At 61.9% G+C, this 25708-nt stretch overlaps 3 protein-coding genes across 6 annotated transcripts in view; 1 reads left to right on the top strand and 2 right to left on the bottom strand.

Moving 5' to 3' along the window:
- USP37 (ubiquitin specific peptidase 37) overlaps positions 1-8124 on the top strand; it is a 35609-nt gene extending 27485 nt beyond the window's left edge. For both annotated transcript variants that reach the window (XM_080599049.1, XM_080599048.1), the window contains 5 exons: positions 624-684; positions 2724-2839; positions 4426-4495; positions 4865-5003; positions 5821-8124. In XM_080599049.1, the coding sequence (XP_080455175.1) occupies positions 624-684; positions 2724-2839; positions 4426-4495; positions 4865-5003; positions 5821-5908 (474 nt within the window). In that variant the 3' untranslated portion in view covers positions 5909-8124. The remainder of the gene's footprint in view (positions 1-623; positions 685-2723; positions 2840-4425; positions 4496-4864; positions 5004-5820) is intronic.
- On the bottom strand, positions 7397-18577 carry VIL1 (villin 1). 3 transcript variants are annotated; one of them, XM_080599052.1, is made up of 20 exons: positions 17062-18577; positions 15865-15966; positions 15448-15522; positions 15137-15333; positions 14787-14895; positions 14519-14629; positions 14227-14429; positions 13612-13690; positions 13412-13510; positions 13155-13308; positions 12946-13046; positions 12679-12816; positions 12364-12522; positions 12095-12274; positions 11809-11954; positions 11575-11719; positions 11116-11304; positions 10949-11017; positions 10673-10807; positions 7397-10583 (listed from the first exon to the last, which is right to left on the bottom strand). In XM_080599052.1, the coding sequence occupies exons 2-20, from the start codon at positions 15937-15939 to the stop codon at positions 10470-10472; spliced, it is 2478 nt and encodes an 825-aa protein (XP_080455178.1). In that variant the 5' UTR covers positions 15940-15966; positions 17062-18577; the 3' UTR covers positions 7397-10469. The 3 variants fall into 3 exon arrangements, with proteins under 3 accessions (XP_080455178.1, XP_080455177.1, XP_080455176.1); XM_080599051.1 differs by having other exon boundaries at positions 17096-18577; XM_080599050.1 differs by lacking the exon at positions 17062-18577 and having other exon boundaries at positions 15865-16818.
- Positions 18578-19316: 739 nt separating this feature from the next.
- CTDSP1 (CTD small phosphatase 1) lies at positions 19317-24143 on the bottom strand. Its single transcript, XM_080599058.1, is given in 8 exon segments — positions 19317-20620; positions 20723-20908; positions 21643-21717; positions 21719-21736; positions 22112-22168; positions 22276-22377; positions 22583-22731; positions 23987-24143. Coding segments are annotated over 8 exon segments (783 nt in total). The 5' UTR covers positions 24054-24143; the 3' UTR covers positions 19317-20491.
- Between the last annotated feature and the right edge of the window lie 1565 nt (positions 24144-25708).

The following is a 25708-nucleotide window of genomic DNA, read 5'->3' as shown; positions in this document are numbered from 1 at the left end:
AAGAGTGGTGGAAGGAACACGAGCATAATACTACCCAAAAAAAAATAGAAGGGTTTGTTGACAGACTTGAGGTTTCTTTTCTACTCGTTAATGGTAATATTTTTAATACTCTTTTGTTTAGTGGTGTCTTTTTTTTTTCATTGCGTCTCTGTGAATTACAGCTGTTACATAGAACATTTCAAATGGCTAAAAAATAATAAAATCTGTCAGAGTTTAATGACTCTGTCTACAGTTGGCTTTGGGCAGAAGTCTAAATTTTGCTGAAGTGTGAGGAGCTTTGTGTGTAAGTGACAGCTTTCCTTAGCGAAGGTTACAAATTCATTCAGATGCTTTTCAAATTAATGATCCAGAGAAAGTGTTCGGTGTTGCTAGAGACTTGCTCTGCTGCATACCAAACTTCAGAAGCTTTGACAAGCCTTAATGAAGGTTTGTCCCAGGTTCTGTTGGACGGGAACATTGGACCCTCGCTGGTTGCAAACATTCCTTTACACAGAACCTTTAATTTACAATGTCAGGTTTGTTGTAGAAACCAGAGCAGCACAGTTTCAATGGAAAAAGAGCACCACAAGAATTTTAAACAGTGAACTGTCTCATTGAGCTAAGTTCTGTTCTCTTCCCATCAGGAGGCACGAGAACAAAAAGAGGATGATGACCTTAAACGAGCCACGGAATTAAGTCTACAAGGTGAAGCTCATTTAACTTATTCCAGTATGTTGCTTTTGAGGGGAAAATGGGTCTGTATGTACGAGTACAGCCCCTGAATGTCTGTACGACAGCTGGGATTTCGTGTCCTTTTGGTGTAGGCTCAATTGTATTTGGCTTTGAGCGGGTCAGCTTTCCTTGCTCTCCATTGTGGAAGCAAATGCCTGAAAAAAAACTTAGTATAAAAAACGACCTATTTCGTTCTCTGAGTTTTTATATATTAAATGTATATAGCAGAATGGACCTTGAAATTTTGCATTCCCAGCAGAAGCCATCACGCTAATGGCTGTAGTCACAACTTAAGGATCATTTCATGCTTGCATTGGAATTTTAATGCTCATTAATGCACTGTCCTTGCCCAAGAAAATGAAGAAGTGCCCTATCTGTCTGACAGAATGGGAGGGAGATGGACTTCATTGCAAGGTATAGCTGTTGTGGATTGGGGAAACACGCAAAATACACTGTCCTTCCCAAATCTAACCAGTGTGGTGAGCCTCAGGCACTGCTTAGCATTTGTGTGAGGCTGGCATGTGAGTGATTTCATACAGTCTGGCAGAGCAAAGCATAACAGAGAGAAACTTTGTGCTCTGGAGTGGGAGAGGGAGTGGTAATGAAGTATTGTGTTAAGATACTCCTAGTTGCTTAGGCACCTTTAAAGGCCCTCAGCTATTACTGAATGAACCTGTGTCTCCTTCTGAGGAACAGTAAGCTGAAAACTGTGTAAACCCAAGTCAGGTGGCCTGGAGGAATTTAAGGCTAGAAATCCGTCCTCCTTCGGATTTGCTGTCGCTTGACTTAAACACGAGTGTTGCCTCATGCTTCTCAACTTGCTACCGTGTCGTTTGTAAAGCCTCAACCAGCAGTTGTTTAAGGAGATGCTAATAATCTTGAACACAGAGCTGGTAGAATTTGTCTTGGGTTCACAGTGGTGCTGCCATCAAAGACCCACTTGTCATCCAGGAACGGCTGGGGGCTTAGCAATACCTGTGGTAAATGCTCCAGAGACCTACCTAAGTGGCTGTGTTTGGCAGGGGCAGTAGTCCAGCTTACCTAGTCTGAATGAAGCGTGTGGAAACCAGCAGTAAAATACTCTCAGTTAAAGGGATTAATCTCTAAACTTCGCAGAAGATTATACTAATCAGCGTCTCGTGATTTAACAGTGAAAGCAGAGTCTCTTTGGCAAAACATTTCCATTGTAACTGGCATGGTAGTGCCTTTAAAAAAAAAAAAAAGGTAAATCAATCCTGAGCAGTGTCCTGTTCATCACAACTTCTCATCCACTCAGGACTTCATAGCTTTAATTTAGCTGGTGAAAGCGCAGCCGCTTCTCCTAATGAGTACTGTACAAAATCCTAAATTAGTCGGGTAGCTGCAAAATCCCAGGAAGTTTGGAACAGCGTGTACAGGGAGCAGCAGTGCCTTCCGGCTCTTTGCAGAGCGCTGCCTGCGTTTTGCTCAGCCAAGCAGACTGGAAGTTCCTGCGGCGAGCAGCCTTCTTACCATTGAAAACAATGAAGAGATGCCTGCTGCCAGCAGTAGCAATTTGATGCCAGTTTTAATTGAAAAATGCACTTTGTTAATGCAACTTACAGTTTCAAACTGTAATTCATAGCTTCTCGTTGCTGAACTTACAGTTCACTGACCAAACTGGCTGCACTTCTTTTAACGTCGGTTCTGGCTGCAGACCACCAGTGCTCTGGAGAGAACTGGGTATTGAACTGCTCTTTTGTCACCCATCTGTCACTGTCACAGTGCACTTCTGTAAAAGTATTAGAGAGATTATGCCAAAATTAATTCTGTAGTCCAAGATACTTCCCTTAATTATTGCTTTCACAAGCTGGGGAAGGGGGAGATTGTTTTTATGTGGAAATTCCGACATCTCCTGCTTTCCATGGAAAAGAAGCTTGTAGCATTAGTGTTTTGTTGTACCTGTTTATGAAGGTAAATATACCTCAACCTGTTGTGAATTCCTGTGGGCGCTGTGGATTCTCACACAACGTTGTTGTTTCCGTGCTATTTAGAGTTTAACAGCTCTCTCCTGGACAGCGTTGGTTCTGATGAAGACTCTGGAAATGAGGATGTTCTTGACATGGAGTATTCAGAAGCTGAAGCAGAAGAGCTGAAAAGAAATGCTGAGGTGTGATCTATGATTCCAAAAGTTTAACTGAGTTTAGCTTTACCCTCTTCTTCACCATCAGCTTAGTGTTAGAGGTAGTTTTAAAGAGCAGACGTACTTGTTTAGTCTTAGAAAGCTCCTTTATGATGATAAATGGAAAGACAGAAAAAAACCTAATTGTTTTTTATATTTTTTTTACAATTCTTTACCAATTTTCTTACTCTTAAACCAAGAGTTACATTTTAAGAGTATGGTCAATTAATAATATCAGTCAAGTTTCCTGGTCTAAGAAGATAAAGAAATAATTTTCAAAAGCCAATTACCATCATGTAGTTTTATTGTCAGTGAATAGACAGAGCACGTCTCCTGCATATGAAGAGAGCACTGTCTGCTGACATTACAGGTGCAGGATGAGAGAATCTGGGCCATACATTTGGTATTAGCTGTCAAATCTATATGCCGTTATCAAGGGTATATCTTTAATATTTCAGAAGTAAGTGTGCTGTTCCCATTTTGCTTTTCTGTGTTTATTTGGTGGACTGATTCTGACATCAGTGGAAGTTGCTCAGGAAGTGGTTGTTTAGGAAACTTTGCAGAGTAGAGCTCATGTCAGCATCTGTTCTGAGGTCAGCCTGGCTTCTTTGCATTTTTATTGGCTTGCTGAAAGATAAAATACGATGAGGAACTTTTTCCCACTTTTCAGAATATCCCAAGTTGGAAGGGACCCACGAGGATCGTTGAGTCCAACTCCTGGGTCTGCACAGGACCACACAAAAATCAGACCATGTGTCTGAGAGCGTTGCCCAAACGCTTTTTGAACTCCGGCAGCTCGGTGCTGTGACCGCTGCCCTGAGGAGCCTGTCCCAGTGCCCGACCACCCTCTCGATGCAGAACGTTTCCCTAACCCCCAGCCTGACCCTCCCCTGTCCCAGCTCCATGCTGTTCCCTCGGGTCCTGTCGCTGTCCCCAGAGAGCAGAGCTCAGCGCCTGCCCCTCCGCTCCCCTCGTGAGGGAGCCGCAGGCCGCCATGAGGCCTCCCCTCGGCCTGCTCTGCTCTGGGCTGAGCAAACCAAGGGACTCAGCCGCTCCTCACACGTCTTCCCCTCCAGACCCTTCACTGTCATTGTTTCCCTCCTTTGGATGCTCTCTAATAGTTTTATGTCCTCCTTACGCTCTGGCGCCCAGACCCGCACGCAGTACTGGAGGTGAGACCGCACCAGCGCAGAGCAGAGCAGCACAGTCCCTTCCCCTGGCCGCTAGCAGTGCTGGGCCTGGTGCCCTTTTGGCTGCCAGGGCACGCCGCTGACTCACACGCAACTTGCTGTCGACCACAACCCCCAGATCCCTTTCCGTGGGGCTGCTCTCCAGCCTCCCGTCCCTTGGTCTATGCATACAGCTGGGGTTGTCCTGTCCCAGGTGCAAAATCTGGCACCTGAAGAACTCTTCCACTGGTCTGAACCGGGGTGTCTGTTCCTCTAATCCTTGCTGGGGTTTCAGCTTTAAAGGCAGTAGCCAGAGCCCTTATCTTGGATATAAATTATCTTGTCCATAAGCTACATGGGACAAAAAGGGAATGCCTAAAAGCTGTAATCAGACTTTATTTTTAGACAGGAGAGCTGCCTCACTCCTATCGTCTCATCAGCATTGTCAGTCATATCGGAAGCACATCATCTTCAGGTAAAAGATACTATATTTTATTCTTCATCACCTACCGAGACTAAAAATTTGTGATACAGAATTATCGTAGCGTGGTTACTTGCAGAGAATTTGGGCAGCAAAAGCAGATCTTTCCTCATGGCTTGCTGGCAGGGGAGCGGAGTGGGGATGTTGTGGTACCTAACTGTGACATGTGAGTGGAGTGCTGCCTATGGGATCTGTGGCGCTGCTTGAGCCTGTTACCAGCCCGTTGACCAGGAAAGGCACAGGGCCCACGATCCTAAGGGTGTTTTCGCATTTAAATCCGATGAAGGTTGTCGGACCAGGGTACCTAGCTAACCAGCTTACTGCTTGAACTGCAGCATGAAAAGTGCGTTCTCTGTTTTCAAGGTCATTATATCAGTGATGTGTATGATATCAAGAAGCAGTCCTGGTTCACCTACAACGACCTGGAAGTGTCTAGAACTTTAGAGACCACAGTTCAGTGTGACAGAGACCGAAGTGGCTACATCTTCTTCTACATGCACAAGTAGGTGTCCTGGGGAATTACGGTACTGGTAATTGTCTGCCACTTGTGAGATAGTGTGCTTCTCTTACCTCCAGTCCTCTTTGGTGGGATGCAAAGTGTCTCCGTGTATTTGTCAGAAGACATTCTAGTTAGAATTACGTGCAAGAATGACAAAATTAAAGTGCTGTGAGTTCAGAGGCGTAGAATTTCACGTCACTACTGCATAAGGTTTTAAAAGGATGCATGAAATCATCTTTTTAAAAAGGGATTCAGCGTCTCAGTTATGCATTATTTGCACCAAGAATCACAACGGAGATTTTTTTTTTTTTCCTTTTGTGCTGTGACATTTGTAAATGGCCTTATCCCCGCTCCTAGTGGTTGTGTTGTTGCAGCTCCGGTCATCTCAGGACACGAGCAAGATGAGGCTTGTAGATAGAAGTAATGCTTTTTCAGGCACACAACTGAAGAAGGGTTTTGTGCCTCAAAGTTTGTCCCCTTTTACTGTCGTTGCTGATTGTTCCAGTAAAAGATGCTACTTGATCTACAGACTGTGTCTTGTGTTCCTTCAGATCCTATTACTACCCTGGACTTACTTTCACTGTTGTTACTGTTCTCCGGGGCTTACCAGTGATCTTTTTCATTGTAATAAATGAAAAGGAGAAGTGTTTGGGGATTCAAGGAGCCTTACTTAGAAATGCCAGATAAGACACCTTTCTCTGCCAGAGTCCGTGACGCTGAGTTAGTGGATTTAGTCCAGTTGCTGATACCCTCAGGGCTGTCTTGTGTAGCAGTTCCTTACTGTGCGTAACTTCACTATTGCTTTTTCCCTGTGTTCTAGGGATATCTTCGATGAGTTACTAGAAACAGAAAAAAACGCACAGCCACTTACCATGGAAGTAGGAAGATCAATTCGTCAGCCTCTGTGAAGAGTAAAACACCTTGTTCCTCCCGAGGAGCAAGAAAGATTCTGAACTTGTGCCAGACACGCAGGAGTAACAAACAGCTCAGGGCCAAAACAAGAGACAAAAGTTAGAAATATGGGACACTCAGTTTGCTGAACCATCTGTGCAAGTCCTGGGCCCGAACCACACTTTTAAACCTTGACATCCCAGAGCAATCCTCCTGCGGTGAAGTTTTTATTGTTCCTCAAACAATTTTGTCAGCATGGAGCCTTAAAGAGTTGCATCAAGCCACAAGACTACAGCTGCTCATAAACTGATCTAAAAACAAAAAAGTGCAAAAAGAGACTCAACTTTAAAAGCCCATTCACCCGCGAGATGTGAGTGGGGAAGATTTACATATCACTTGGCATTTATTTTTTTTTTCCTCCAAGAGCAATTTAAGCAATAGATTCTGTAACCTGGCGTGTATTGTGTTAGTAATTTTCACTGGAAACCCAGATCACTGAGTACGCTCTTGCCAGTCGTCTCGCTAACCGGCGTTTTGGAATCGCTCGAGCTGATGCGTTCTGACATTCATGGGTTTGTGAGTGCTCTGCTATTTACATGCGGTTCCAGGAAACAAACTATTGGTGCTGTGGAATGTATTGCATACCTGGTGGCAGCTCTGTCTTTTTTACACCATTCACTGTCATCCTTCTTTAGCAGTGAGATTATATATGTGATTTCTTTTATTTCACAAGCTCCATTTTTGATTGCATTTCCTTCGTTGCATTGTTCCTAAGGACCCTTTGGAGAGGAGAGGTCTCTCTCGAGGTGCGCGGTATTTCGCACTGGAGTTATATTGCTTAGGGCTGCTTCCATCCAACTCCGACCGAAGCTGCTGGGGCGGACGGAGAGCAGTAGCAGGAGGTGAACCACAGCCACTCTTTCATCTTGCCTCCTTGGAGGGAAGGAGTGCTTTAGCGTTACCCTTTCTGTGCAGGCCTGGGTCATCGTGAAATGGAAACGGTGAGAAAAGGCAAGGTCTGCAGGCTGGTGCCTGACACTTGAATTTCTCTGTAATTGAACCAGGGTCTTGCTGTGGCCTTCTCTTATCCCGGGAGCGAAAGAGGGATTTCACTGCAGCTATGTGGTGGCTGTTCTAAGGAGTACAGAGTGCTCAAACTGTGAAACCAAACCAGGCGGAAAGCTTTCAGAAAGCTCGTCTTCAGCATTAACAGAGCACGGTTAGAAAGAAGTGTTTTATTGGATTTAGAGACGTGATGCTCAGTTTATAGCTTGTTTCAGCAGGGGGAAAAAAAAGCCTAGTGACTTTATTTTTTTAGCACCTTCGCACTTATTTAGCAGGGGCAGATGTTTCCTTTCGTTGGCATATACTCATTTCGGAGAAATTGTCGCTATTAAGCAGAGTAGTTACTCTTGTTTTGGCCTCTAGTTCTGATTTTTGCAGCTTGAGTTTTAGAGGTGAAAGACTTCTTAAAAAAAAAAAAAATGCTGTCGAGATAGTTTCTGTTGTGTTTTTTTTTTTTTAAAAACTATCGTTACGAGTTTCTCAGGAATAAATCAGCTGAAGCAAAGCAGACAGAACCATCGATGTTAAAAAAAAAAAAAAAAAAAAAAAGACAGCGGGCGCCTCTTTCGTGGGCACTTCTCCCCCAGGGCTTCTCCTAGCGGGCTGGCACGGGGTTGCTACCTCAGTGGCCTCTCCTCACCTCCGTGCGCAGCACAGAGCAGCAGCCACCGCCGCTGATAGTCCTCCCCAGGACCTTTGGGGACCCCGGGGTGGTGAAAAGACTGACTGACCTTCCAGCCCAGGCGAGCCTGGTGGACCTGGTCAGGGTGACATCTTTCTGGGTTCCGAGCTAGGAGTGGCCGTTTGGCTGTGAACACGACGGAGCGTTTATCTTGCGAGGTGCAGCCGGGATGGTATATACGTTAATTTATTACAAAGCATTATACTTTTCTATTGTCGATACTAATTTTGGTAGAGCTGGGGGCAATCGGAAGAGGAGGTGATGCGCGAGCTGTCCTTTGAACCGATCGCCCCTGCCCCTGGAAATGTGACAAAGGGACTGCTCCATCCGGAGGGCAAGCCTGTTTTCCCCGAGCACGCCCTATGCTAGTGCTGTACATAACCGGTATTTCTGTAGTCTCAGAAGTCAGCTCTGCTTTTTTGGGTGGTAAGGATGTTTTCGAGGCGCTGCACTCCAGCTAATTTATAATAAAAGCAAACATTGCCCGACTTCCCAGTGCACTAACTTGTGTTTAAAAGCAGTTTTTCTTTGGAACGAGGTGAGAAAGCTGATGCTCGAAACCGGCATTCCTTGTTTCGTGCAAACAAAGTTCTCGTTTAATATTCTAGCCACTAAGAATTTGCAAACATCTGTGAATTACTTTAAGCTTGTTGTTTTTTTGTATTTTTTTGGCACGTGGCAGCTCAGTTGCACCATCACCCTGGCGGGAGTGTCCGTGGAGCCCCTTCCTTGCTGGAGCCAGCTTTCTGTCCGCAGGGAGGAGGGTGAGTGCGTGACCACCGAGGGCCCTGCGCTGGCACCTCCCCACCGCTCGCGCTGTCCTGGCAGAGAGTTCAGAAAGGTCGGCCCCTGCAGGTGGCAGACCCACCCCGGGTTATGGGGAGGTAGCGAAGCTCAGTGACAGTCCCTTCACGCGTTGCGGGCTTTTAGCGCTGGCTGTTCCAGAGAGGAAATGACACGAAAGCTGTACAAACACTCCTGGCCTTTACCACGGCGGCAGCTGCTAGGTGCGCACCAGGCCAGCTGAGGAGCGCAGGGTTCCTTGGGCGGTAGCGGAGTGGGGATGGGTCAGGACTGTCTCTGCGAAACCCTGACAGGTCTGACACGTTACAAACCGTTCTTGGGCTTTTCCGCAGTTGTACGGAGCCGTGGTTAAACATTCACCCGCTCCTGAATCAGCTTGCTTTAGTCCAGGTGTGATTCAGCATATAAACACAAGGAACCCCCCCATCTTGCCTTTCCTCTCTCCCCTTCATCGTGTGACTGCTCAAGATATGCTCCCGATTTGCTCCTCTGCCCTGATAGATGCAAAAACATTTGTGTCTGAACCAGAGCCTGCGCGTGCGGGTCCCCGCGGGGCTGCACAAAGCCTTTGCAAAGCCAGGACTGGTTTCCTGCCGGAGCTGCCGCCTGCCACACGAGGAGCAGGAGCAGCGGGGCTCCGAGCGGCGTCGCCTTCCACCTCCTGCTGAGCGTAATGACAAATGCCTGCTCATCTTCCTTCCCAGCACGGCTACCCCAGGAGCTGGGGGGGCTCCCGGCGTGGTGCCCGCAGCGTTTTGCACCAGGCAGGGCTGATCGTCCCGCCCCACACTCTGCTGCGCTTCACCCCGGCGCCGGGCGCGTGGGGATTGTCGCGGTGCCTGGGCAGTGGAGGAGCCAGGGGGACTGGGAATAACTCGTCTGTTTCGTTTTCTGTTCGCGGAGCTCTTACCCTTGTAATCGCCTGCCAAAGAGAGAAAAAGGGGTGCGGGACCCCTGGCAGCTACCGTCCGTGCAGCCACGCTGCTGCACCCCAGGCCCGCGCGGTGACGCCGGGGGCTCCCAGGGGCGTGTGGCCGAGGACCTGCCACGGGGCCGCCGCATGCCTGGCTCGGAGCCTGCCTCCCGCCTGACTTCTGGTTCTTTACACTGTTGATGTGGAGCAGCACTTTTCTCTGTGTTTTAGCAGACCTGTTCCTCTCTTATTCTTTACAGTTTTTGCTCTTGTTCCCTCCCCCCCTCCCCCCTTTTAAATGATGTGTAGATAGATTTTTGTGAAATTAAAACCTCTTTATTACCCCTCTCTTGGTGTGGGATCTTCTCGCCACGCGTTGAAGGCTGGGGGCGATGGGCACCACGCCTCTGCCCCACGTGCGCATCGCCTCCCGCTTCGCCCTTATCTGGGACTTTGCTCCGGTGCCTGGTGCCATCCTGCCTGCATGCGCAGCAAGTCCCGGGGCGTGCCAACAGCGGCCCGTCCCTGGAGAGCACCCCAAAACCCACAGCTGCACCCCGTGACACCTCCTCCGCGCTCCCGCAGCCCTGCTCATCGGCCCCAGGGAGCTGCCCTGCGCCTGGTGTCCCCGGCAGGTGCTGTCCCCATGCTTCCCCTACCCCGGCTTGCTGCTTTTACCTTTGGTACCGCAAGTATTTACCGAGGTTTATGCATGGGCTCGCTGATAACGCAGGGAGCGGCTCGGGCTGTATACGAGACCTTTAGCCTGGAGCAGGCGCCGAGGTGGGACAGGAGAAGAGCCCCAGCTCCCCAGCAGGGCTGGACCCGGGGACTTGGGGCTGTGGCAGAGCGGGGGGCACTGGGGCAAGTCCAGCCCCACCTTTGTGCATCCCCTTGAGCAAACCGGGGCCGGGAGGGGGGGGAGTGAAGAGTGGCCATCCCCATGCTGTCTCGGTGCCGAATCAAGAACGGTGCTGCAGCCTTTACGTGCCCCCAGTGTTTTTTATTTGCCAAATCAGCCCCGTAACTGGTCTGCACTCAGGGGCTGGGGGGGGAGATACAGCCCTGCTCCAAACCCATTTATTTATCAATAATAAGCTCCAGGGCTCCCGCCCTAGAAGAGTCCTTTCTCCTTCTTGAGGTTCTGTTGTTTCCACAAGGGCAGGTTGCCGAAGGCAGTGCGGTTCATGCCGAAAACAGCCTGGAAGTCCTGGTCGGAGAGGTGTTGCTGGGGGAAGAGATGAGGCTGAGCTTAAGCTGCGGGGCTTCACCCGCCCGCCCCCCCCGCCCCCCCCCCGAGCCCCCCACCCGGCTCACCTCCTTCCTGCTGGGATCCACGCCCCGCGGCAGGTCCTCGGCCGCCGTGTTCATCAGCACGTCCAGGGGGAAGGTCTCCAGCTTGGTGGGCGTCAGGGTGGTGGTGGCCGTGAAGACCTCCTTGGAAGTGAGCCCCTGGAGAGGGGGGGGGGGGACGGAGTCACGTCGGGGACAGGGTCACCAGGCGATGGACGCCGCCATCCCCTCACCTCGCAGCTCCTCGTGCGCCCCCCACCGAGGCCACCAGCGGTCCCCCCCCCTCCCCGTGACACTCACAGACACGAGCTGCCCGATGTTGCTGGTGTCCCCCAGCTCGGCTTTGAGCTCCTCGTAGGATTTCTTGTCCTGGCAGGGGGACAGAAGCGCTCAGTGCCCCCACCCCGGGATGCTGGCCAGGGCCAGATCCCAGCCGGGTCCCCCCCCCCCCCCCCGCCGTGACTCACGCTCCAGCAGAGAGGGTCCCAGGCCAGGAACCAGCCGGTGAAGGTGGGGGGCTCGCAGCCCTGCTTCACCACGATGATGGGGGTGTCCAGGTCGCGCCCGCTGGGGTCGCTCCGCAGGTACTCCTGCGCCATCACCGCCGCCGCCTCCTTCTCCGCCTCGCTGGCCCCTTTCCCGATCCAGAAGAAAACCTGCGGCAGGGTCACCGTGTCCAGCACTGGGGTGGGACGAGGCCCTTGGGGACCCGTGCCCGGGGACACGCAGGATCTGTCCCCGGGGATGGGCACTGGGCACCCATCCTCAGCCATCCCTGGAACGAGGGGGCTGGATAAAAAACAGCGGGGAGGGGGTTTCCAGGCTCCCATCCCACCACCTCTGGTGCTACAGGTCCTCCACCCCCCTTGGGGACATCGGCTTGCGGGATCAAAGCCTCCCCTGCCCCTGTGTTGCCCCCAGCGCACCTGGTCCCAGGTGTCCAGCAGGTAAACGTCATTTTCATCCATGTCGTCCTGAGTGAAGTCTACGATCTCGGTGGCCAGGAACCTGCCCGTCTTGTTGGAGCACTCAAAGAGCCGGGGGGGCACGGAGGAGTTCTCTTCCTGCAGCCTGGAGGGCGGGGGGGGGACACGGCGGTGGTGGGAAGGGGCCAAGGGATTTGAGGACACTGCGGGGTGCCGGGGGCACGGAGCTGGTACCTCTTGTTGTTGGCGTACTGGGACTTGCCCCCCAGGGCCACCCAGAACTCGGGGGGCTCCTGCCCCTCCGCGATCACCGGCTTCTCCGTCTTGGAGATGATGTCGGCCACCGTCTTGCCCATCTCACGCTCGTCCCCGCTGCAGCCCTGCAGAGCGAGCACGGCCGCTCCGGCACCTGTCCCCACCACGTCCCCTCGAGGAGGAGGAGGAGGAGGAGATGAAGATGTTCCTCCGGGGCTGCAGCCCCCCGGTGCCCGGCGGCAGCGCTGGGCAGGGCGGTACCCACCTTCCCATACCAGAGGTAGCAGCAGCTGGGGGTCTTGAGCACGAAGACGTCATTGGAGTTGAGGGACGAGGCACGGACGGGCACCTCGAAGGCCTTGGTGTTGTACTCGTTGGTGCCGTGCACTTGGAAGAGGCGGGTGGAGGGCATGGGCTCCGTGCTGCTCGCCCGCGAGGTGCCACCCTGGGGACAACGGGGAGGGCGCGGGGACGGGAGGTCACCCCCGGTGCCCCCGGCCGGCCCTCCCGCTGCTCCCCCGGCCCCCCACTCACCGCGTACACCACCATCCTGCCCTTGAAGATGGCCATCAAGTGCGCCGGCTCCTTGCCCATGGTGACACGGACCTGCACGGGCTCGTTGTTGTACTTCTGGTCCAGGATGACGGCCTGGTAGGCTGAGGCGGCCAGCTCATCCGTGCTGGCTTGGCGGCCCTGGGCAGGGAAATTCCCCTCGTTGGGATACCCACCGTGGAGGGGGACGACCCACGGAGGAATCGTGCACGGGAGCAGAGCCCCCCCCCCCCCCGGATCGGTGGCCCTGCCCTGCACCGTCCCGCTGGATGGTGGGACAGGGGCCTGGGGTCTCACCTGCCAGATGTAGACGATGCGGTTCACCTTGGGCCCCACGTAGTAGGTGTAGAGCACCAGGTAGCAGTCCCCGCCGTAGAAGTGGCCCAACCACCGCTTGTCCACGGGCACCAGCTCCTGGTTCTCCACGCGCCAGACCTGGCGGGACGAGGACGGTGCCGCTGAGGCTGGTGCGTCCTCGGCCCCACCGCGCCGGCACCCCCACGGCGTCTCCCCGCACCGCCTGGGGGAGCCCCAAAGGGGTCCCACGTGCTTCCCGCAGCCCACCTCCACCTCCCCGGATCCGTCGTCCACCATCTTCTGCTGGGCGGCCATCTGGGGCTTGGCGTGCAGCGTGGTAGCGTCGAACTTCACCTGCTCCACCTTGGCTGCAGGGAAGCGCGAGGGCTGAGCCTGGGGCGGGGGGAACCCCCCCCCCAAGCACCCCCCAGCCCGACCCGGGGCGTCCTGTGGCACCGGCCCCCGGGGGCACTCACCCACTTTGCCCACGGTGTGGGTCTTGCCCAGCCCGCTGCTCTGCGAGGGGACGGTCCACTTCTGGAAGAGCTGCCTGAAGACGGCCGACTCGGACCCGTCGTTCTCCGTCTCCACGCTGGTGCTGGACGGGTAGTTCTTGGCTTTGATGAAGCCCTGGGGGGGGGGGCGGGGAGCCAGAGCCAGGGCACGGGTTTGGGGTGCCTGGCCCCTCCCAGGGAGCGGCAATCCCCAAACCAAGCCAGCCCCAAAAACTCACCAGGGCCCTGCTCATTGCCTGCTGCTTCTCCTCCTTGTTGGAGTTCTTGCCCTTCCACACGAAGATCTTGTGACCGCCTTGATCGAGGATGTAGCAGTCCTGGGAGAGGGGGCGACGGCAGAAATTAAGACCTGCCAAGGTCCCAATTAAGCTGCCAGGAGAAAGGGGCATCCCTCCTGAGCATCCCACGGGTGACGCACCTCATGCTGGAGCATGTCTTGAGTCAGGGGGCGAATGGCTATCTCCTGTATGACCAGGTTCCCTCTGGCATCCGAGACGCTGGAGGGGCGAGAGAGAGGAGGGAAGGGTAGGAACAGGGCTGGAAAACGCCCTCCCCAGCCCCACGTTGGGGTGGCAGGGCTGGGGGCCCCTTCCCCATCCCCTTCCCCGCTGCCACCCCCAGTCCCAGCTGGTAAACAAGGACCCCCTTGTCCCACCACGGTTGCAGACAGGTTTGCAGCTTGCTGTGCCACGCAGCGGGGGCGCATCCAGCCCTGCCCACAGTGCAAGTGGCCGTGGCGAGGGATGGGGGTGTCAGATGGGACGGGGACACTCGGCTTAACCAGGGACGTGCCACTGTGTCTGAAGGCGTCGGTGGCGCTTGTGGGCATCTCTGTACCAGCCATCGGGTACCAACCCCATGGGCACCGGGGGGGCTCCCCCTGCTCCAACGGCACCCAGAGGACCTGTCCCTTCTGGTGGCTTTGTCCCTTCCCCCCTGGCTGTCCTTGGGGATGGGACCTGTGGGACCCCATTGCGGGGATGCAGGGTGCTGCGCCACCCCGGCACCTCGCAGCCCGTCCCCAGCAACTCACTGGTAGAGCTTGAGGGAGCTGTTGTGGATCTGGTCCACTTTGTTGTCGGGGATGGCCGCCTTGATGTCCCGCTTCTCGCCCAGCACTTGCAGCAGGACCTGCACCAGCTCCGGCGTGGCGCCCTCGTCCTCTCCTTCCACCACGCCCACCTTGGCGCGCCCCCCGCGCTCGCGGTCCCGAATGTCCTTGGCCAGGGTCATCGCCTGCCCCCGGGGATAGGGTCAGCACGGCCTGGGGGGGGGCCCAACGCCGGGGATAGGGGCACGGGGCAGCTGTCCCCCCCCCGCCGTACCTTCAGCCTCTCGGCACGGTTGCTCTCGGGGCCGTTCCACTGGATGATGAGCTGGCCCAGGTCCAGCAGGAAGACGTCGCCCCGGTTGAAGCTTTTCCAGCTCATCTCCACCTGCAGCGGGATGGGGGGGGTCAGGATGTGAGCCCCCCCCACTCCCTTCCGCCTGTCCCGCTCGCAGGTGTCTGCACCCCCTCCTTCCTGCCCCGACAGGGCGGTTTCGGGGCTGAGGCTGGGGCAGGAGGGCGGTGACCTCGGTCCCCTAACTCACCTCTGCTGCCACCACGTTCTTCTTGCCCTTCACGTGCAGCAGGCGCTGGACGTTGTAGGTGTTGGTCTCCACGTGCTTCATGCCCGAGGCCACCCCGCCTTTCTTATATCTGGGGGGGGGAGGTGAACGTGCCGTGAGCCCTGGGCCCCCCCTTCCCACCCCCGCGGGGTCCCCCTCGCGCCTCTGTGCGCAGGGCCCCCCCCCTCAGCAGCACGAGCGGTGGCTGGAGCGAGACCGGCTCCAAGCCCGCCGCCCGAGAGCAGAGGCATCCCCAGGGGGGACCCGTCCCCGCCGCCCCCCCACACACTTTGAGGACCCCCCCTTGAGGCCGAGCGGGGTGCCCGACGTACATGAGCCCCTGCTTGAAGTACGCGCGGAACGTCTCGCTCTCGTGGCCCTGCACCTCGCGGTGCTGCACGGCCACCGAGCCCAGGTGCTCGTCCATCTGCGTGGTGTAGATGGCGGCCGCCCCCTGCTCGTCCTGGCTCGACTCCTTGCCCAGCCAGTAGTGGATGTTGTAGCTGAAGTTGTTCCCGGTCTTGCGCGTCTGCAGGACAGGGGTCCCCGCTAGAAGGGCCGGGCGCCACGTGTCCCTGGGCCATCACGGCCAGGGGCACCCCGCAGCACCCCCGGTCCCCCCCCCCCCCCCCCAGCACCCTACCGCGAGCAGGACGTAGCAATCCCCCTCGTAGAAGTTGCCGTAGCTCTTGGTGGGCACCGGCACCATCTCCATGTTCTGCGGGAGGAAGGGACCCTGCGTCAGAACCGGGGGGCAGCCCGCAGGCACCCCAGCCCTGTGCGCCCCACTGTGCCCAGCCCCAAAACCCAACCTGGGTGCCGCGCTGACACCCCCAAACCAGGCACTGGTGATATACAAAGGGAATGGGGGGGGGGGGGGTCTTCCCTCTGCAGCCCCCCCCCCCAAACTGCTCACCCTTAGGGGGCTCCGACCCCTTTGGAGGCACCCAGGGGATGCGCAGGCGATGGGTGCCCACGCTGTGCCCCCCTCCCGGCACCGTGCCTCCCCTCCGGGGCCTCACGCAGGGGACAGCCCCCCCCCAAAAGCTACGGGACCCACCTCGATTCTCCATATCTGGATGCCCGGGGTGGTCGTGTTCAGCTTCCTGGTGACCTGGGCGCTGAGCTCCGCCATGGCGCTGGCTGCTGCAGGCAAGGGGACCTGCCGGGGCGTCGCCAACACCCTCGTTAGCGGTAGCGGCAGGCGGCCTCATTAAGGGCTGGGCTGCAGCCAGCCGGCCGGGCCATCTGCTGCCCTACAGCCCGCCGGGCCCTAAACCCCCCGCGGGGCTGCGGGAGGCGAGGGGTGCCCGGGGCTGCGGGCACCGAGCGGGGTGCAGCCCCCCCCCAGCAGTGCCACGGCTGCTGATGGGGGCGGTGGGGGTCCCGGACTGTGCCAGGGTCTGTGGTGGGCAGGGGCATGGGAGTGGTGTCGCCTTGGTGTCTCCACATCCTGGTATCCCCAAGTCCTGGTGTCCCCATGTCCTGGTGTCCCCACGTCCTGGTGTCCCTGTGTCCCGGTGTCCCCATGTCCCAATGTCCCCGTGTCCCGGTGTCCCCAAGTCCCGGTGTCCCCACATCCTGGTGTCCCCGTGTCCCGGTGTCCCTGTGTCCTGCCCCGCTGCCTGGGCACGGGACATCCCCGGCGCAGCGGCCACACCTGGGTGACAGCGCTGCACGATGGCCCCGTTCCCCCTTGTCCCCACGCCTGGTACGCTCACGGCCCTGCGTGCACACTCACGTACTTGCGCCTGTGTGCACGCACACCCACGGACACCCCCTCGCCCTCCCACCGCACACCCCCTGCCCATCGTGCTGCTGGGCTCTGCCTCCTCCCAAGCCCCCCGCCGTCCCCTGCAAGCCCCCCCCACCCCTGTGCCCCACAGCATCCTGGCGGCCCCCGACACCCCCACCTGGGCCGTGCCCCCCCAGGGGATGCAGGACAAGCAGGTGGGGGGCTCGGGCACCCACCATCGGGCACCCCCCTCCCCGTGCGCCCTGGCAGGGGAGAGCGAGCGGTGCCCAGAAGCGGGGTCTCCTCTCCCCCACCCCCCCCCCACCCAACACCCCGTTCCCACTCGGCTGCCCCAAACCCTCCACATCCCCTTCCCACGGAGCACAGGGTGGGGACATCTCCCCAGCGCAGCCCCCCGAGAGCCGTCAGGGTGCGTTGCCCAGCCCCGTCCCCGCGCCACCCCGGTGCCGCCAGCAGCGGTGGCACCGGGACGTGCCGCGTCCCCCGTCCCCATCCCCTCACCTTCCCCGCGGAGCTGGGCACAAGGTGCGCGTACCTGGGCGAAGTGCCGGGGTGCCAGCAGCGAGGAGACCTTTGTCCCCAAGTGTCCCTGCCCGTGTTCACACCATATAAGGGCAGGAACACCCCGGAGTCAAGGTCCCCGCATCCCTCCAGGGCTTCGGGGCGCCCCAGGAGCCCCGTTACTCACGGGGTAACGACACCCCCCCGGGGGCCTTGCTGGGCTCAGGGTGGCACCCGCTGCCCGCGGCACCGAGCCGCCGGCTGCGGGCCCGCGCTGGGTGGCACCGGGAGGGGGACGAGGCAGGTGCCAGCGGCCGCGTCCCCGTGGGAGCCGGGGAGCAAGCGGGACGCGGAGATGCTCCCAGAGCCCACCACGGGGGATCCGGAGCAGCCAAGCCCTAGGGTGCCATGCTCGAAGCACCCCCTTTTAATCCCCCCCCCCCCAGGCTGGGTGAAACCCCCCCGCAGAGGGCTGGGAATTGCCCCAAGCGCCCCGTGGGCCTCACCCAGGCTTGGGGCTGCCGGAACGGGGCGGCTCCTGCCCGTCGCCGCTCGCTTTCTCTTTCGCTCCGTGGCCTCGCACGCACCGAGCTGGGTGCCCTGGGGCTGGGGCAGCGGGGACACCCCCGGGACACCCGCGGCAGGCGGCTGGGGACCCTCCAGCAGTGCCAGGATGGGGCTCACCTGCCCCCCACCCCCCAATTCCAACCCACGTCCTGTGGCCGAGCTGTCCCCCCCCGTCCCTCCTGCCCCTGTCCCGTGCCACCCAAAGTCCTGCCCGGTGGCCCGAGGGTGGCTCTGGGGGTGCAAGGGGCGGGGGGGGGGGGCACATAAAGCCGGCACCGAGGACACGCAGGCCCCTGGCGTCGCCCATCCCCTGCTTATCGCAGGATTGTCCCAGCCTTATCGCCCCCGCCCTGCTGAGCCAGCACCGTGCCGCAGCCGCATCCTGCGCCCGCGTGGGGAGCCCCAAGGGGACGGCGAGGGCTCAGCCGGCCTGGGGGGGGGGGTCAGCCCCCAAAAACGGGGTGCCCTGAGGCCAGGGGATGGGCTCCCCAATGCCCTCTGCTCCTCTAGCCCCCTCAACCCCCCCAGCTCCCACCCCCACAGGACCCCACGCCGTGTCCCCCTTACCTGGGCGCAGAGCCCCCCGTGGGGGGCGTGGGGCTGATTTATTTTTTTTTGGGGGGGGGACCCTGGTGGCCGCTCCCCGCTCGGTGGCCGCGTCCCGGGGCTGAGCCCGCTGGTGGCACAGGGGTGGGGGGACAGCAGCGGGGAGCCCCCTCCTGGGGCCCCCCCAGCCAGCCCCAGCGGGGCCGCTAATGAGCTCAGTAATTAGCGCAGCCGAGGACAGAGACTTCATTAAGGAGGAGAGGCGTGGGGCCAAGGCACGCGACCCCCCCCCCCCCGCTGCCCCCCAGCCGGACGGGGGCTCCGGCACCTCGCTGGGGGGACACTGGGGAAGTTTCCCAGGGGAGCTCTGGGCCCTGGTGGGGAATTCAGCCCCCCCCACCCCCCCCGGTGTGTGTCCCCCCCCCCCGCCCAGGGACACCGAGGGGTTGTAGATAGGGGCTGGGGGCCCTGGGGCACACCCCGTGCACACGCGTGTGCGCACACAGCGGGACACCCGTGCACGGGCACATGCCACGTGCTTGCACACCCAGGTGCACACCCAGGTGCTTGCACACCCACGTGCACACCCAGTGCTTGCACACCCAGGTGCTTGCACACCCAGTACTTGCACACCCAGCGCCGCAAACACCGGCGCGTGCACACGCACACACCGCAGCTCGGGCCCCTTCCCAGGAGGCTTCGACAGCTTTAATCACACCAAGGCACTTGGATCTGGTCCCCAGCCCCCCCCCAACACCCCCAACCCCCACCCCAGACCCCGACCCCTCCTCCGCACGCCGCCCCCCGCCCCGCCCCAACCCCCCCTGGGACACCCAAGGGTGCAGCCCGCAGGTGCCGGTGCCGTTCGACTTGTCGAATAAAGTGCTGAGCTGGACCTCGCCGGAGGGGCAGGATCAGGCCCGGGCAGGGTGCGGAGGTGGGGGCAGACCCAGGGGGACCCCCCCCCCCCGCCTCCTCCTCCCCACCTTGGCCCCCAGCATTCGGGGAGGGGCAGCACCCGCGGGGGACGGACGGACGGACGGACAGCAACGGAGAGTTAAAAACCCTTCTCTCCCCCCCCCCCCCCCAAAAAAAAAGACCTCCTTTTGCCCTGGCACAGCGGTTAAAAAGGCACCCTTGAATTTTTGGGAAACCGTTGCTTTTTCCCCCTAAAAATATACGAGACATTGTCCATATAGCGACTCTAAAAAACCGCCCCCCCCCCCCCCCCCCCCCCCAAAAAAAGACGCCCCCTCCCTGAGAGCCCCCGTCCCCTCGAGGCTGGGGTGAGGGGGGGCCCGGGGCTGGTGTAAGGCCGGAGGGGGGCCTGGGGGCACGCTAAGGCTTGGATGGGGTCCCCCCACCCGGGAGGCACAGCCTTTGGTGGCGCTGCGCCGGGAGGGGGACGGGGGGGGGCACGCGGCCCCCCCCGCGAGGCAGGGGACACCCCCGCTGGTGGCTGGAGGGGCTCCCACTGACGCAGCGGGACTGGGAGTGGGGGGAGGCCACCAGACCCTCCCCCCCCCGTAGGAAGAAAATGAGGTTGGAGGGGGGTGATTTAGGGCCCCCCCCCCAAGGCAGGCACCCCTATATTGCAGGGGGGGGGACACACATGGAGACTCGGCGTCCCAAGGCACGTGGGGGGTGCTTACAGCCAGGGGCTCAGCCCAGAGGCCGGGCTGCCCCCCCCCAAAAAAACTCCCCCCGCAGAGGTGGGGGGGGGGCACCAGAAGGCACGAGGGGGGGTGGACACATCCCCCCCCCCCCCCCGAGGTGATCAGCTGCACGAAGGGCAGAGCTGGGGGCACGGCAGCGGCCCCACGCCCCGAGACCAACAGGACCCACGTTTGGGGGTGTTGGGGCACCCCAGCGGGGGCCGAGGGCTGCCAGCCCCCCCCAGCAGGCAGACCCCGGGGGGGGGGGGGCCTCAGTGCCCCCCCCCCTCCGAAAAAAAGGCAGTGGAAAGCAGCAGCTGCTGACCCCCCCCTCCCCACTCCGGGGGACGCGGAGGGGAAAAGGACCTGAGAACCGTTTCGGGGAGGGGGCACGGGATGGAGAGGGGAGGTGGGGGTAGGCGGACGGCCCCCCCCCCCGCAGCACGTCCCCAGCACAGCGTGGCAGAGGGGCCCCCCTGAGACCCCCCCCCCCCCTTCTGCGCGGGAAGGGGGGCACCGACCGTGAGCGTCGCGGCGAGCGAAAGGGGAGACGTGGAGGGCGAGCGGGGCGAGGTGGGGGTGGGGAAGGGGGGGGCAAAAAACCCGCGCCCCCCCCCGCCCCCCCACCCCGAGCTGCCACCGCCGCCGCGTCCCGCGGGCCGCTAGCTGTTAGTCCGGTGTTTCTTGAGCACCGTGTAAACGTCGTCCACCTTGCTGAGCCGCTCGAAGAAGGGCAGCAGGTCCAGCAGCTCCGTGTCCGCCATGTTGTCGAACCACGAGGCCACCGGCACCTGCGGGAGGGCACCGGGCTCAGGACCCTCGGCACCTTGTCCCCAAGACCCTCAGCCTGACCCCCCCCAAAAAAAAAAAAAAACCCAACGCGGGGTACGTACGGCGTTGTCCGGGTGGAAGATGTAGGAGGCGGGCGAGTTGTCCACGATGATGATGCGGCGCAGGTCGCGGCCCAGGCGGCTCAGGTCCTTGACGTAGTTGCCGCGGTGGAAGACGCACGACTCGCGGAAGAGCCGGGCGCGGAAAGCCCCCCATTTGTCCAGCAGGTCGGCCACGGGGTCCGCGTACTGCGGGGGGGAGGTGGGGGGGGGGTCACCGGGGGTCCCCACGGGGCGGGGGGGATGAAGGGGGACCCGCGGTGCCCACGGGTAGGTGGCCAAGGGGGGACCCGCGGTGCCCACGGGTGGGTGGCCAAGGGGGGACCCACGGTGCCCATGGGTAGGTGGCCAAAGGGAGACCCGCGGTGCCCATGGGTGGGTGGCCAAGGGGGGACCCGCGGTGCCCATGGGTAGGTGGCCAAGGGGGGACCCGCGGTGCCCATGGGTAGGTGGCCAAGGGGGGACCCGCGGTGCCCATGGGTGGGTGGCCAAGGGGGACCCGCGGTGCCCACGGGTGGGTGGCCAAGGGGGGACCTGCAGTGCCCATGGGTAGGTGGCCAAGGGGGGACCCGCGGTGCCCACGGGTGGGTGGCCAAGGGGGGACCCGCGGTGCCCACGGGTGGGTGGCCAAGGGGGGACCCGCGGTGCCCACGGGTGGGTGGCCAAGGGGGGACCCGCGGTGCCATGGGTAGGTGGCCAAGGGGGGACCCGCGGTGCCCATGGGTAGGTGGCCAAGGGGGGACCCACGGTGCCCACGGGTGGGTGGCCAAGGGGGGACCCGCGGTGCCCAAGGTCCGGGGGTGCCCACGGGTGGGTGGCCAAGGGGAACCCACGGTGGCCAACACCTGGGGAAGCCCCCCCCCCCCCCCCCGCCCCCCCCCCCGCCGCGGAGGTGACAGGGCCACCCGGGAGCTGTCACCCACCTTGGCCAGGCTGGCGGTGAAGAGCACGCACTCGAAGAGCTCGCCCATGCGCTGCAGGAACTCGTCCACGTGCGGGCCGCTTCAGCACGTACACCTGCGGGCATGGGGGCCGAGGGAGCCGGGGGCACCCCGCCGCCACCCAGCGCCGCCCCCCATCCCCGTGCCCGCCCCGAGGGACCCCCCCCCCCACCCCACCCCCCCCAGCAGCGGGCACCGTGCCCGGGGAGGGGACGCGGGGCGAGGGGACGCGCCACCCGGGGACGCGGCAGCCCCGGCACCTCCCCGGCGAAGCGTCGGGCGGGCTCCGGAGCCAAGTAACCTAGAACAGGCTGACTGCCAGACCACAGCCTATCCTGGATTACTTGAACCCGGCGCCGGCCTCTCGTGGGGGGGGACACGGGGGGGGGGCACCCCGCCAGGACCCCCTCCTTCTCCTGCCCACCCCCCCCGGGCCGGCGCGCCCCGCTACCTGGTGCATGATGCCGTCGATCTCCACGGGAATGATGAAGTCGGCGTTGTTCACCGGCTGCGGGGGGGGCACGGCAGGGTCAGTGCGGGTTTTTTTTTTTTTTGGGGGGGGGGGTCCCAACCCCGGTGCTGCCCCCCCCCGCCAAGCGTGACCCCCCCACGCACCTTGAAGGAGCTGTGCACCAGCGTCTCGTCCAGGTCGATGACCACGCACAGCTTGCTGGCGTCCTGCGGCTTGATCTCGGGCAGGAGGTGCTTGATGGCGGCCTGCGGGGGGGGGGCACAATTCACGGGGGGGGGGCCGCGAGGGGCCCCCCCACCCCATTTCCAGGCGGGAGAGCCCCTCTTTTTATATATATATATATTTTTGGGGACGTGGAGGAGGGGGACAGGAGGCGGCCGGTGTCCCCCACGGTGCCATCCTGCCCCCATTTTTTTTTTGGGGGGGGGGGGTCCCGGGGGGGGGGCTTACCTTGGGCAGGGCGCCGTTCTCCTCGCCCAGCAGCGGGGCGTTGTTGTTGACGGAGAAGGGCTCGGCCTCATCGCGGCACAGGCAGCAGAAGAGGGACTGGAGGATGCTGCGGCCCCGCGGCTTCTTGGCGGCCGAGGGGCTCGGGGCACCTGCGGGGACCGGGATTGGGATTGGGATTGGGGGGGGGGTCACGGGGATGGGGGGGGGCACCCCAGGGTGTTGAGGGGTGCCCCCCCCACCCCCCCATTGCCTTATCGTCCCCCCCGCGGCGTCCGGCCGCCCTTCCTGCCCCGGGCGCCGATGCGGGGCGGGCTGGTGGCAGGCAGGGGACACAAATATTTGGAGAGGGCCTTTTTTTTTTTGGGGGGGGCACCACACGCAGCCCAGGTGTGTCCCCCCCCCGCCAGGTGTCACCCCCCCATCCCGGGTGTCACCCCAACACCTCCCCAGGGAGGGACACGGGCGGTGTTTTGGTGGAGACCCTACAATAACAGACCCCGTTCCCCGCGGTTGGGGACCCTATGGGGGTGGGGGGGGGGCACTGCCTGGGGGGGGGCGACCCCGGCGGGACCCCCGGGGGGGGGCAGTGGGCGTGGCTTCGCGCTGGGGGCGTGGCTTAGGAACCTTTTCCCCGCCCCCTGCCCCCCGCTCGGCCTCCCCATTGGCTGCCGGGCGCGTCCTCAGCTCCCAGCCGCCCCCCCCCCCCCAGGCTTTGCCCGACCCCCCCCCCCAGCAGGGCCCGGGGGTCCCCGGGGGGCTCGCAGCGAGCCGGGGGCGCTCCCCCCCGCTTTGGGGGGGCGGTGCGGGGCGCTGAGAGGCGAGGCGTGCCCCCCCCCCCCGAAATGAACCCCCCCCCCCGCACCTCTCCGTGCCTCAGTTTCCCCGCTCCGCAGGAAGCAGCCCCGGGGTGCCGCAGCGGCCCCCCCAAAACACCCGGGGGGGGGGGACACGACACAGGGCACGACCCCCCCCCCCCAAACCCCAACCCCTCTGACCCCCCCCCGGGGTTCCTGCTCCGTCTGGGGGCCCAGGGGCTGCCCCTGCTGTCTGGGGGGGGCCCTGCACCGGGGGGGGGGGGGGGGACAGGGGTCAGTGACAGGTACCCCAACGGGGGGGGGGGGGGGGGGCAAGCAGGGATTTCCCCCCACACCCCCCCAATTTCCGCGCCCCCCCCCCCCCCCCCATAACCCCGCCTTTTACCCAAACCCCGAAGTGCTGGGGGGGGGGGGTCCCAATTTTTTGGGGGGGGTCCCAATTTTTTTGGGGGGGTCCCAATTTTTTGGGGGGGGTCCCAATTTTTTGGGGGGGTCCCAATTTTTTTTGGGGGGGGGGGGTCCCAATTTTTTTTTCTTGTGGGGGGGGCTCCCAATATTGTTTTTTTTTCCGGGGGGGGGGCAGCGTTACCTTTCTCCTGCAGCGGGGCGCTCACCTCCTCCTTGCTAACCTGGGCGATGATGGACTGCTGGTCCATGGGCCCCGGGGGGGGGGGCTGGGAGGTGGGGGGGTTGTTTTTGGGGGGGGGGGGGAAGGAAAGGGGGGGGGGCGGTGAAGATGCCGGGGCTGGCCCCCCCCCCCGGCGCTGCCCCCCCCCCTCGGCGGCGGGTTGTGGGGGGGGGGGGGGGGTGTGGGTGGGGGGGCGCGGGGGGCGCGGGGGGGGGGGCGGCGGCGGCGGGCGCGGGGCGCGGGGGCGCGGAGGAAACTTTGTTACAACATGGAGCGTGCCCGCGCGGGGCCGGCAACATGGAGCCCGGCGCGGTTTCAAGGAACCCCTTAAAGGGGCAACGCCGCCCCCGCCGCGGGGACGGACACCCCCCCTTTTTCACCCCCCCCCCCCCCACTTTTTCTCCTCCCCCCCCCCCCCCCCCCCCCACCCCGAAATGCCCGCCGCCCCCCCCCCCCCCCCCCCATCAATTGCGGTGGCGGTGCCCAGCCCCGGTGCCCCCTGCCCGGCCCGGGCGGGCCGTGCCCGTCCCCTAATTAACGCAATTAGCGACCTCCCGGGGCCGGGCACTGCCGCAGCGCTCCGAGCGTCGCCTCCGGGGGCGCCGGGGTGGGCTGGGGGGGGGGCACAGGGGGCTGCTGGGGACACGGGGGGGGGCTGGGGACACAGGGGGGGGGGCTGGGGACACGGGGGGGGCTGGGGACACGGCCTCATCCCGCCCTTAGCGCTGGGGGGGGGCTCGCAGGGACCGCGCCGTCCCTCGGGGAGCATCCCCCGCGTCCCCACCGCCCGTGCCTGGGGGGGGGGTCACCCCCCCGCCACCATCTCGGCCACCCCGCAGGGACCCCAGGCTCTGGGACCCCCCCCCCCCACCTTCTTGCCCCCCCCCCAGACCCCGCCATCACCCCCCCGTCCCTCGCACGGGGGGGGGGGGGGGGGGCACAGAGACGCGGGGACACCCCCGGGGTGCCGGTGGGCCCCACCGCCGCGGCCCCTCCTCCCAGCAGCCGGCGGCCGGGCCAACGCGGAGGCGGGGGGGGCGGCCCCGCCCCGCAGCCCTGCCATCGCCCTTTTAAGGGAGGGGAAATTCTTCACATAAACAAGCGCGGGGCCGGAGGGGGGGGGGGGGGCCCTACCCCGGGGGGGGGGGGGGGGGGGGGCGGCACCGGTTCGGGGGAGGGGGGGGCGGCGGGGGGGGGGGTCAGGGTCCACCCCCCCCAAAAAAAAAATCCCCCCCCCCCCTCCCGGGGTTAGGGCCCTGCGGGCGGTGAGGGGGGGGGCGCTGGGGGAGCCTTGAAACAGGCAGGGAGCGTCTCGCAAGTGCGGGCCGCGGGGGGGGGGCGCGGCGACGAGGGACCCCCCCACCCCCCCCCGGGGCCAGATTTGGGGAAGGGGGCCGGGGGGGGGGGGCCCTGAGCACCCCCCTCCAGCCGCATCCGGCGGGGGCAGGAAGCGGGAAACGGGCTGAGCCCCCCCCCCCCCAGGACCCCCCCCACCTCGTGTCCCCCCCCCGTGTGTCCGTGTCCCCCCCCCATGTGTCCCCCCCCCCCAGGAGTCCCCAAAAGCAGCCAGGCACAGGGCAGGGTGCACACATCCCGTTTATCAGCCCCCCCCCCCCGGCCATAAGGGTGGGGGGGTCACACACACACACACAGTGCCCGCCCCCCCCCCAGCCGGGAGGACCC

This window comes from Anser brachyrhynchus (genome assembly GCF_964034855.1).
Source record: "Anser brachyrhynchus genome assembly, chromosome: 7".
Classification (NCBI taxonomy): Eukaryota; Metazoa; Chordata; class Aves; order Anseriformes; family Anatidae; genus Anser; species Anser brachyrhynchus.
Note: the sequence above shows the minus strand (reverse complement) of the source record. Positions and strands in the feature narration are given on the sequence as shown.

Excerpts from the sequence above, each read along its gene's own strand:
- VIL1 (XM_080599052.1), bottom strand. The coding sequence starts at position 15,939 with ATGGCGGAGCTCAGCGCCCAGGTCACCAGGAAGCTGAACACGACCACC. Across the intron at positions 11,018-11,115 it reads GGGACCCTCTCTGCTGGAGC|GACAAGAAATCCTACGAGGA; the intron begins GTGAGTCACGGC and ends TCCCCCTGCCAG. Across the intron at positions 10,808-10,948 it reads ACATCGGGCAGCTCGTGTCT|GGGCTCACTTCCAAGGAGGT; the intron begins GTGAGTGTCACG and ends CCCCCTCTCCAG.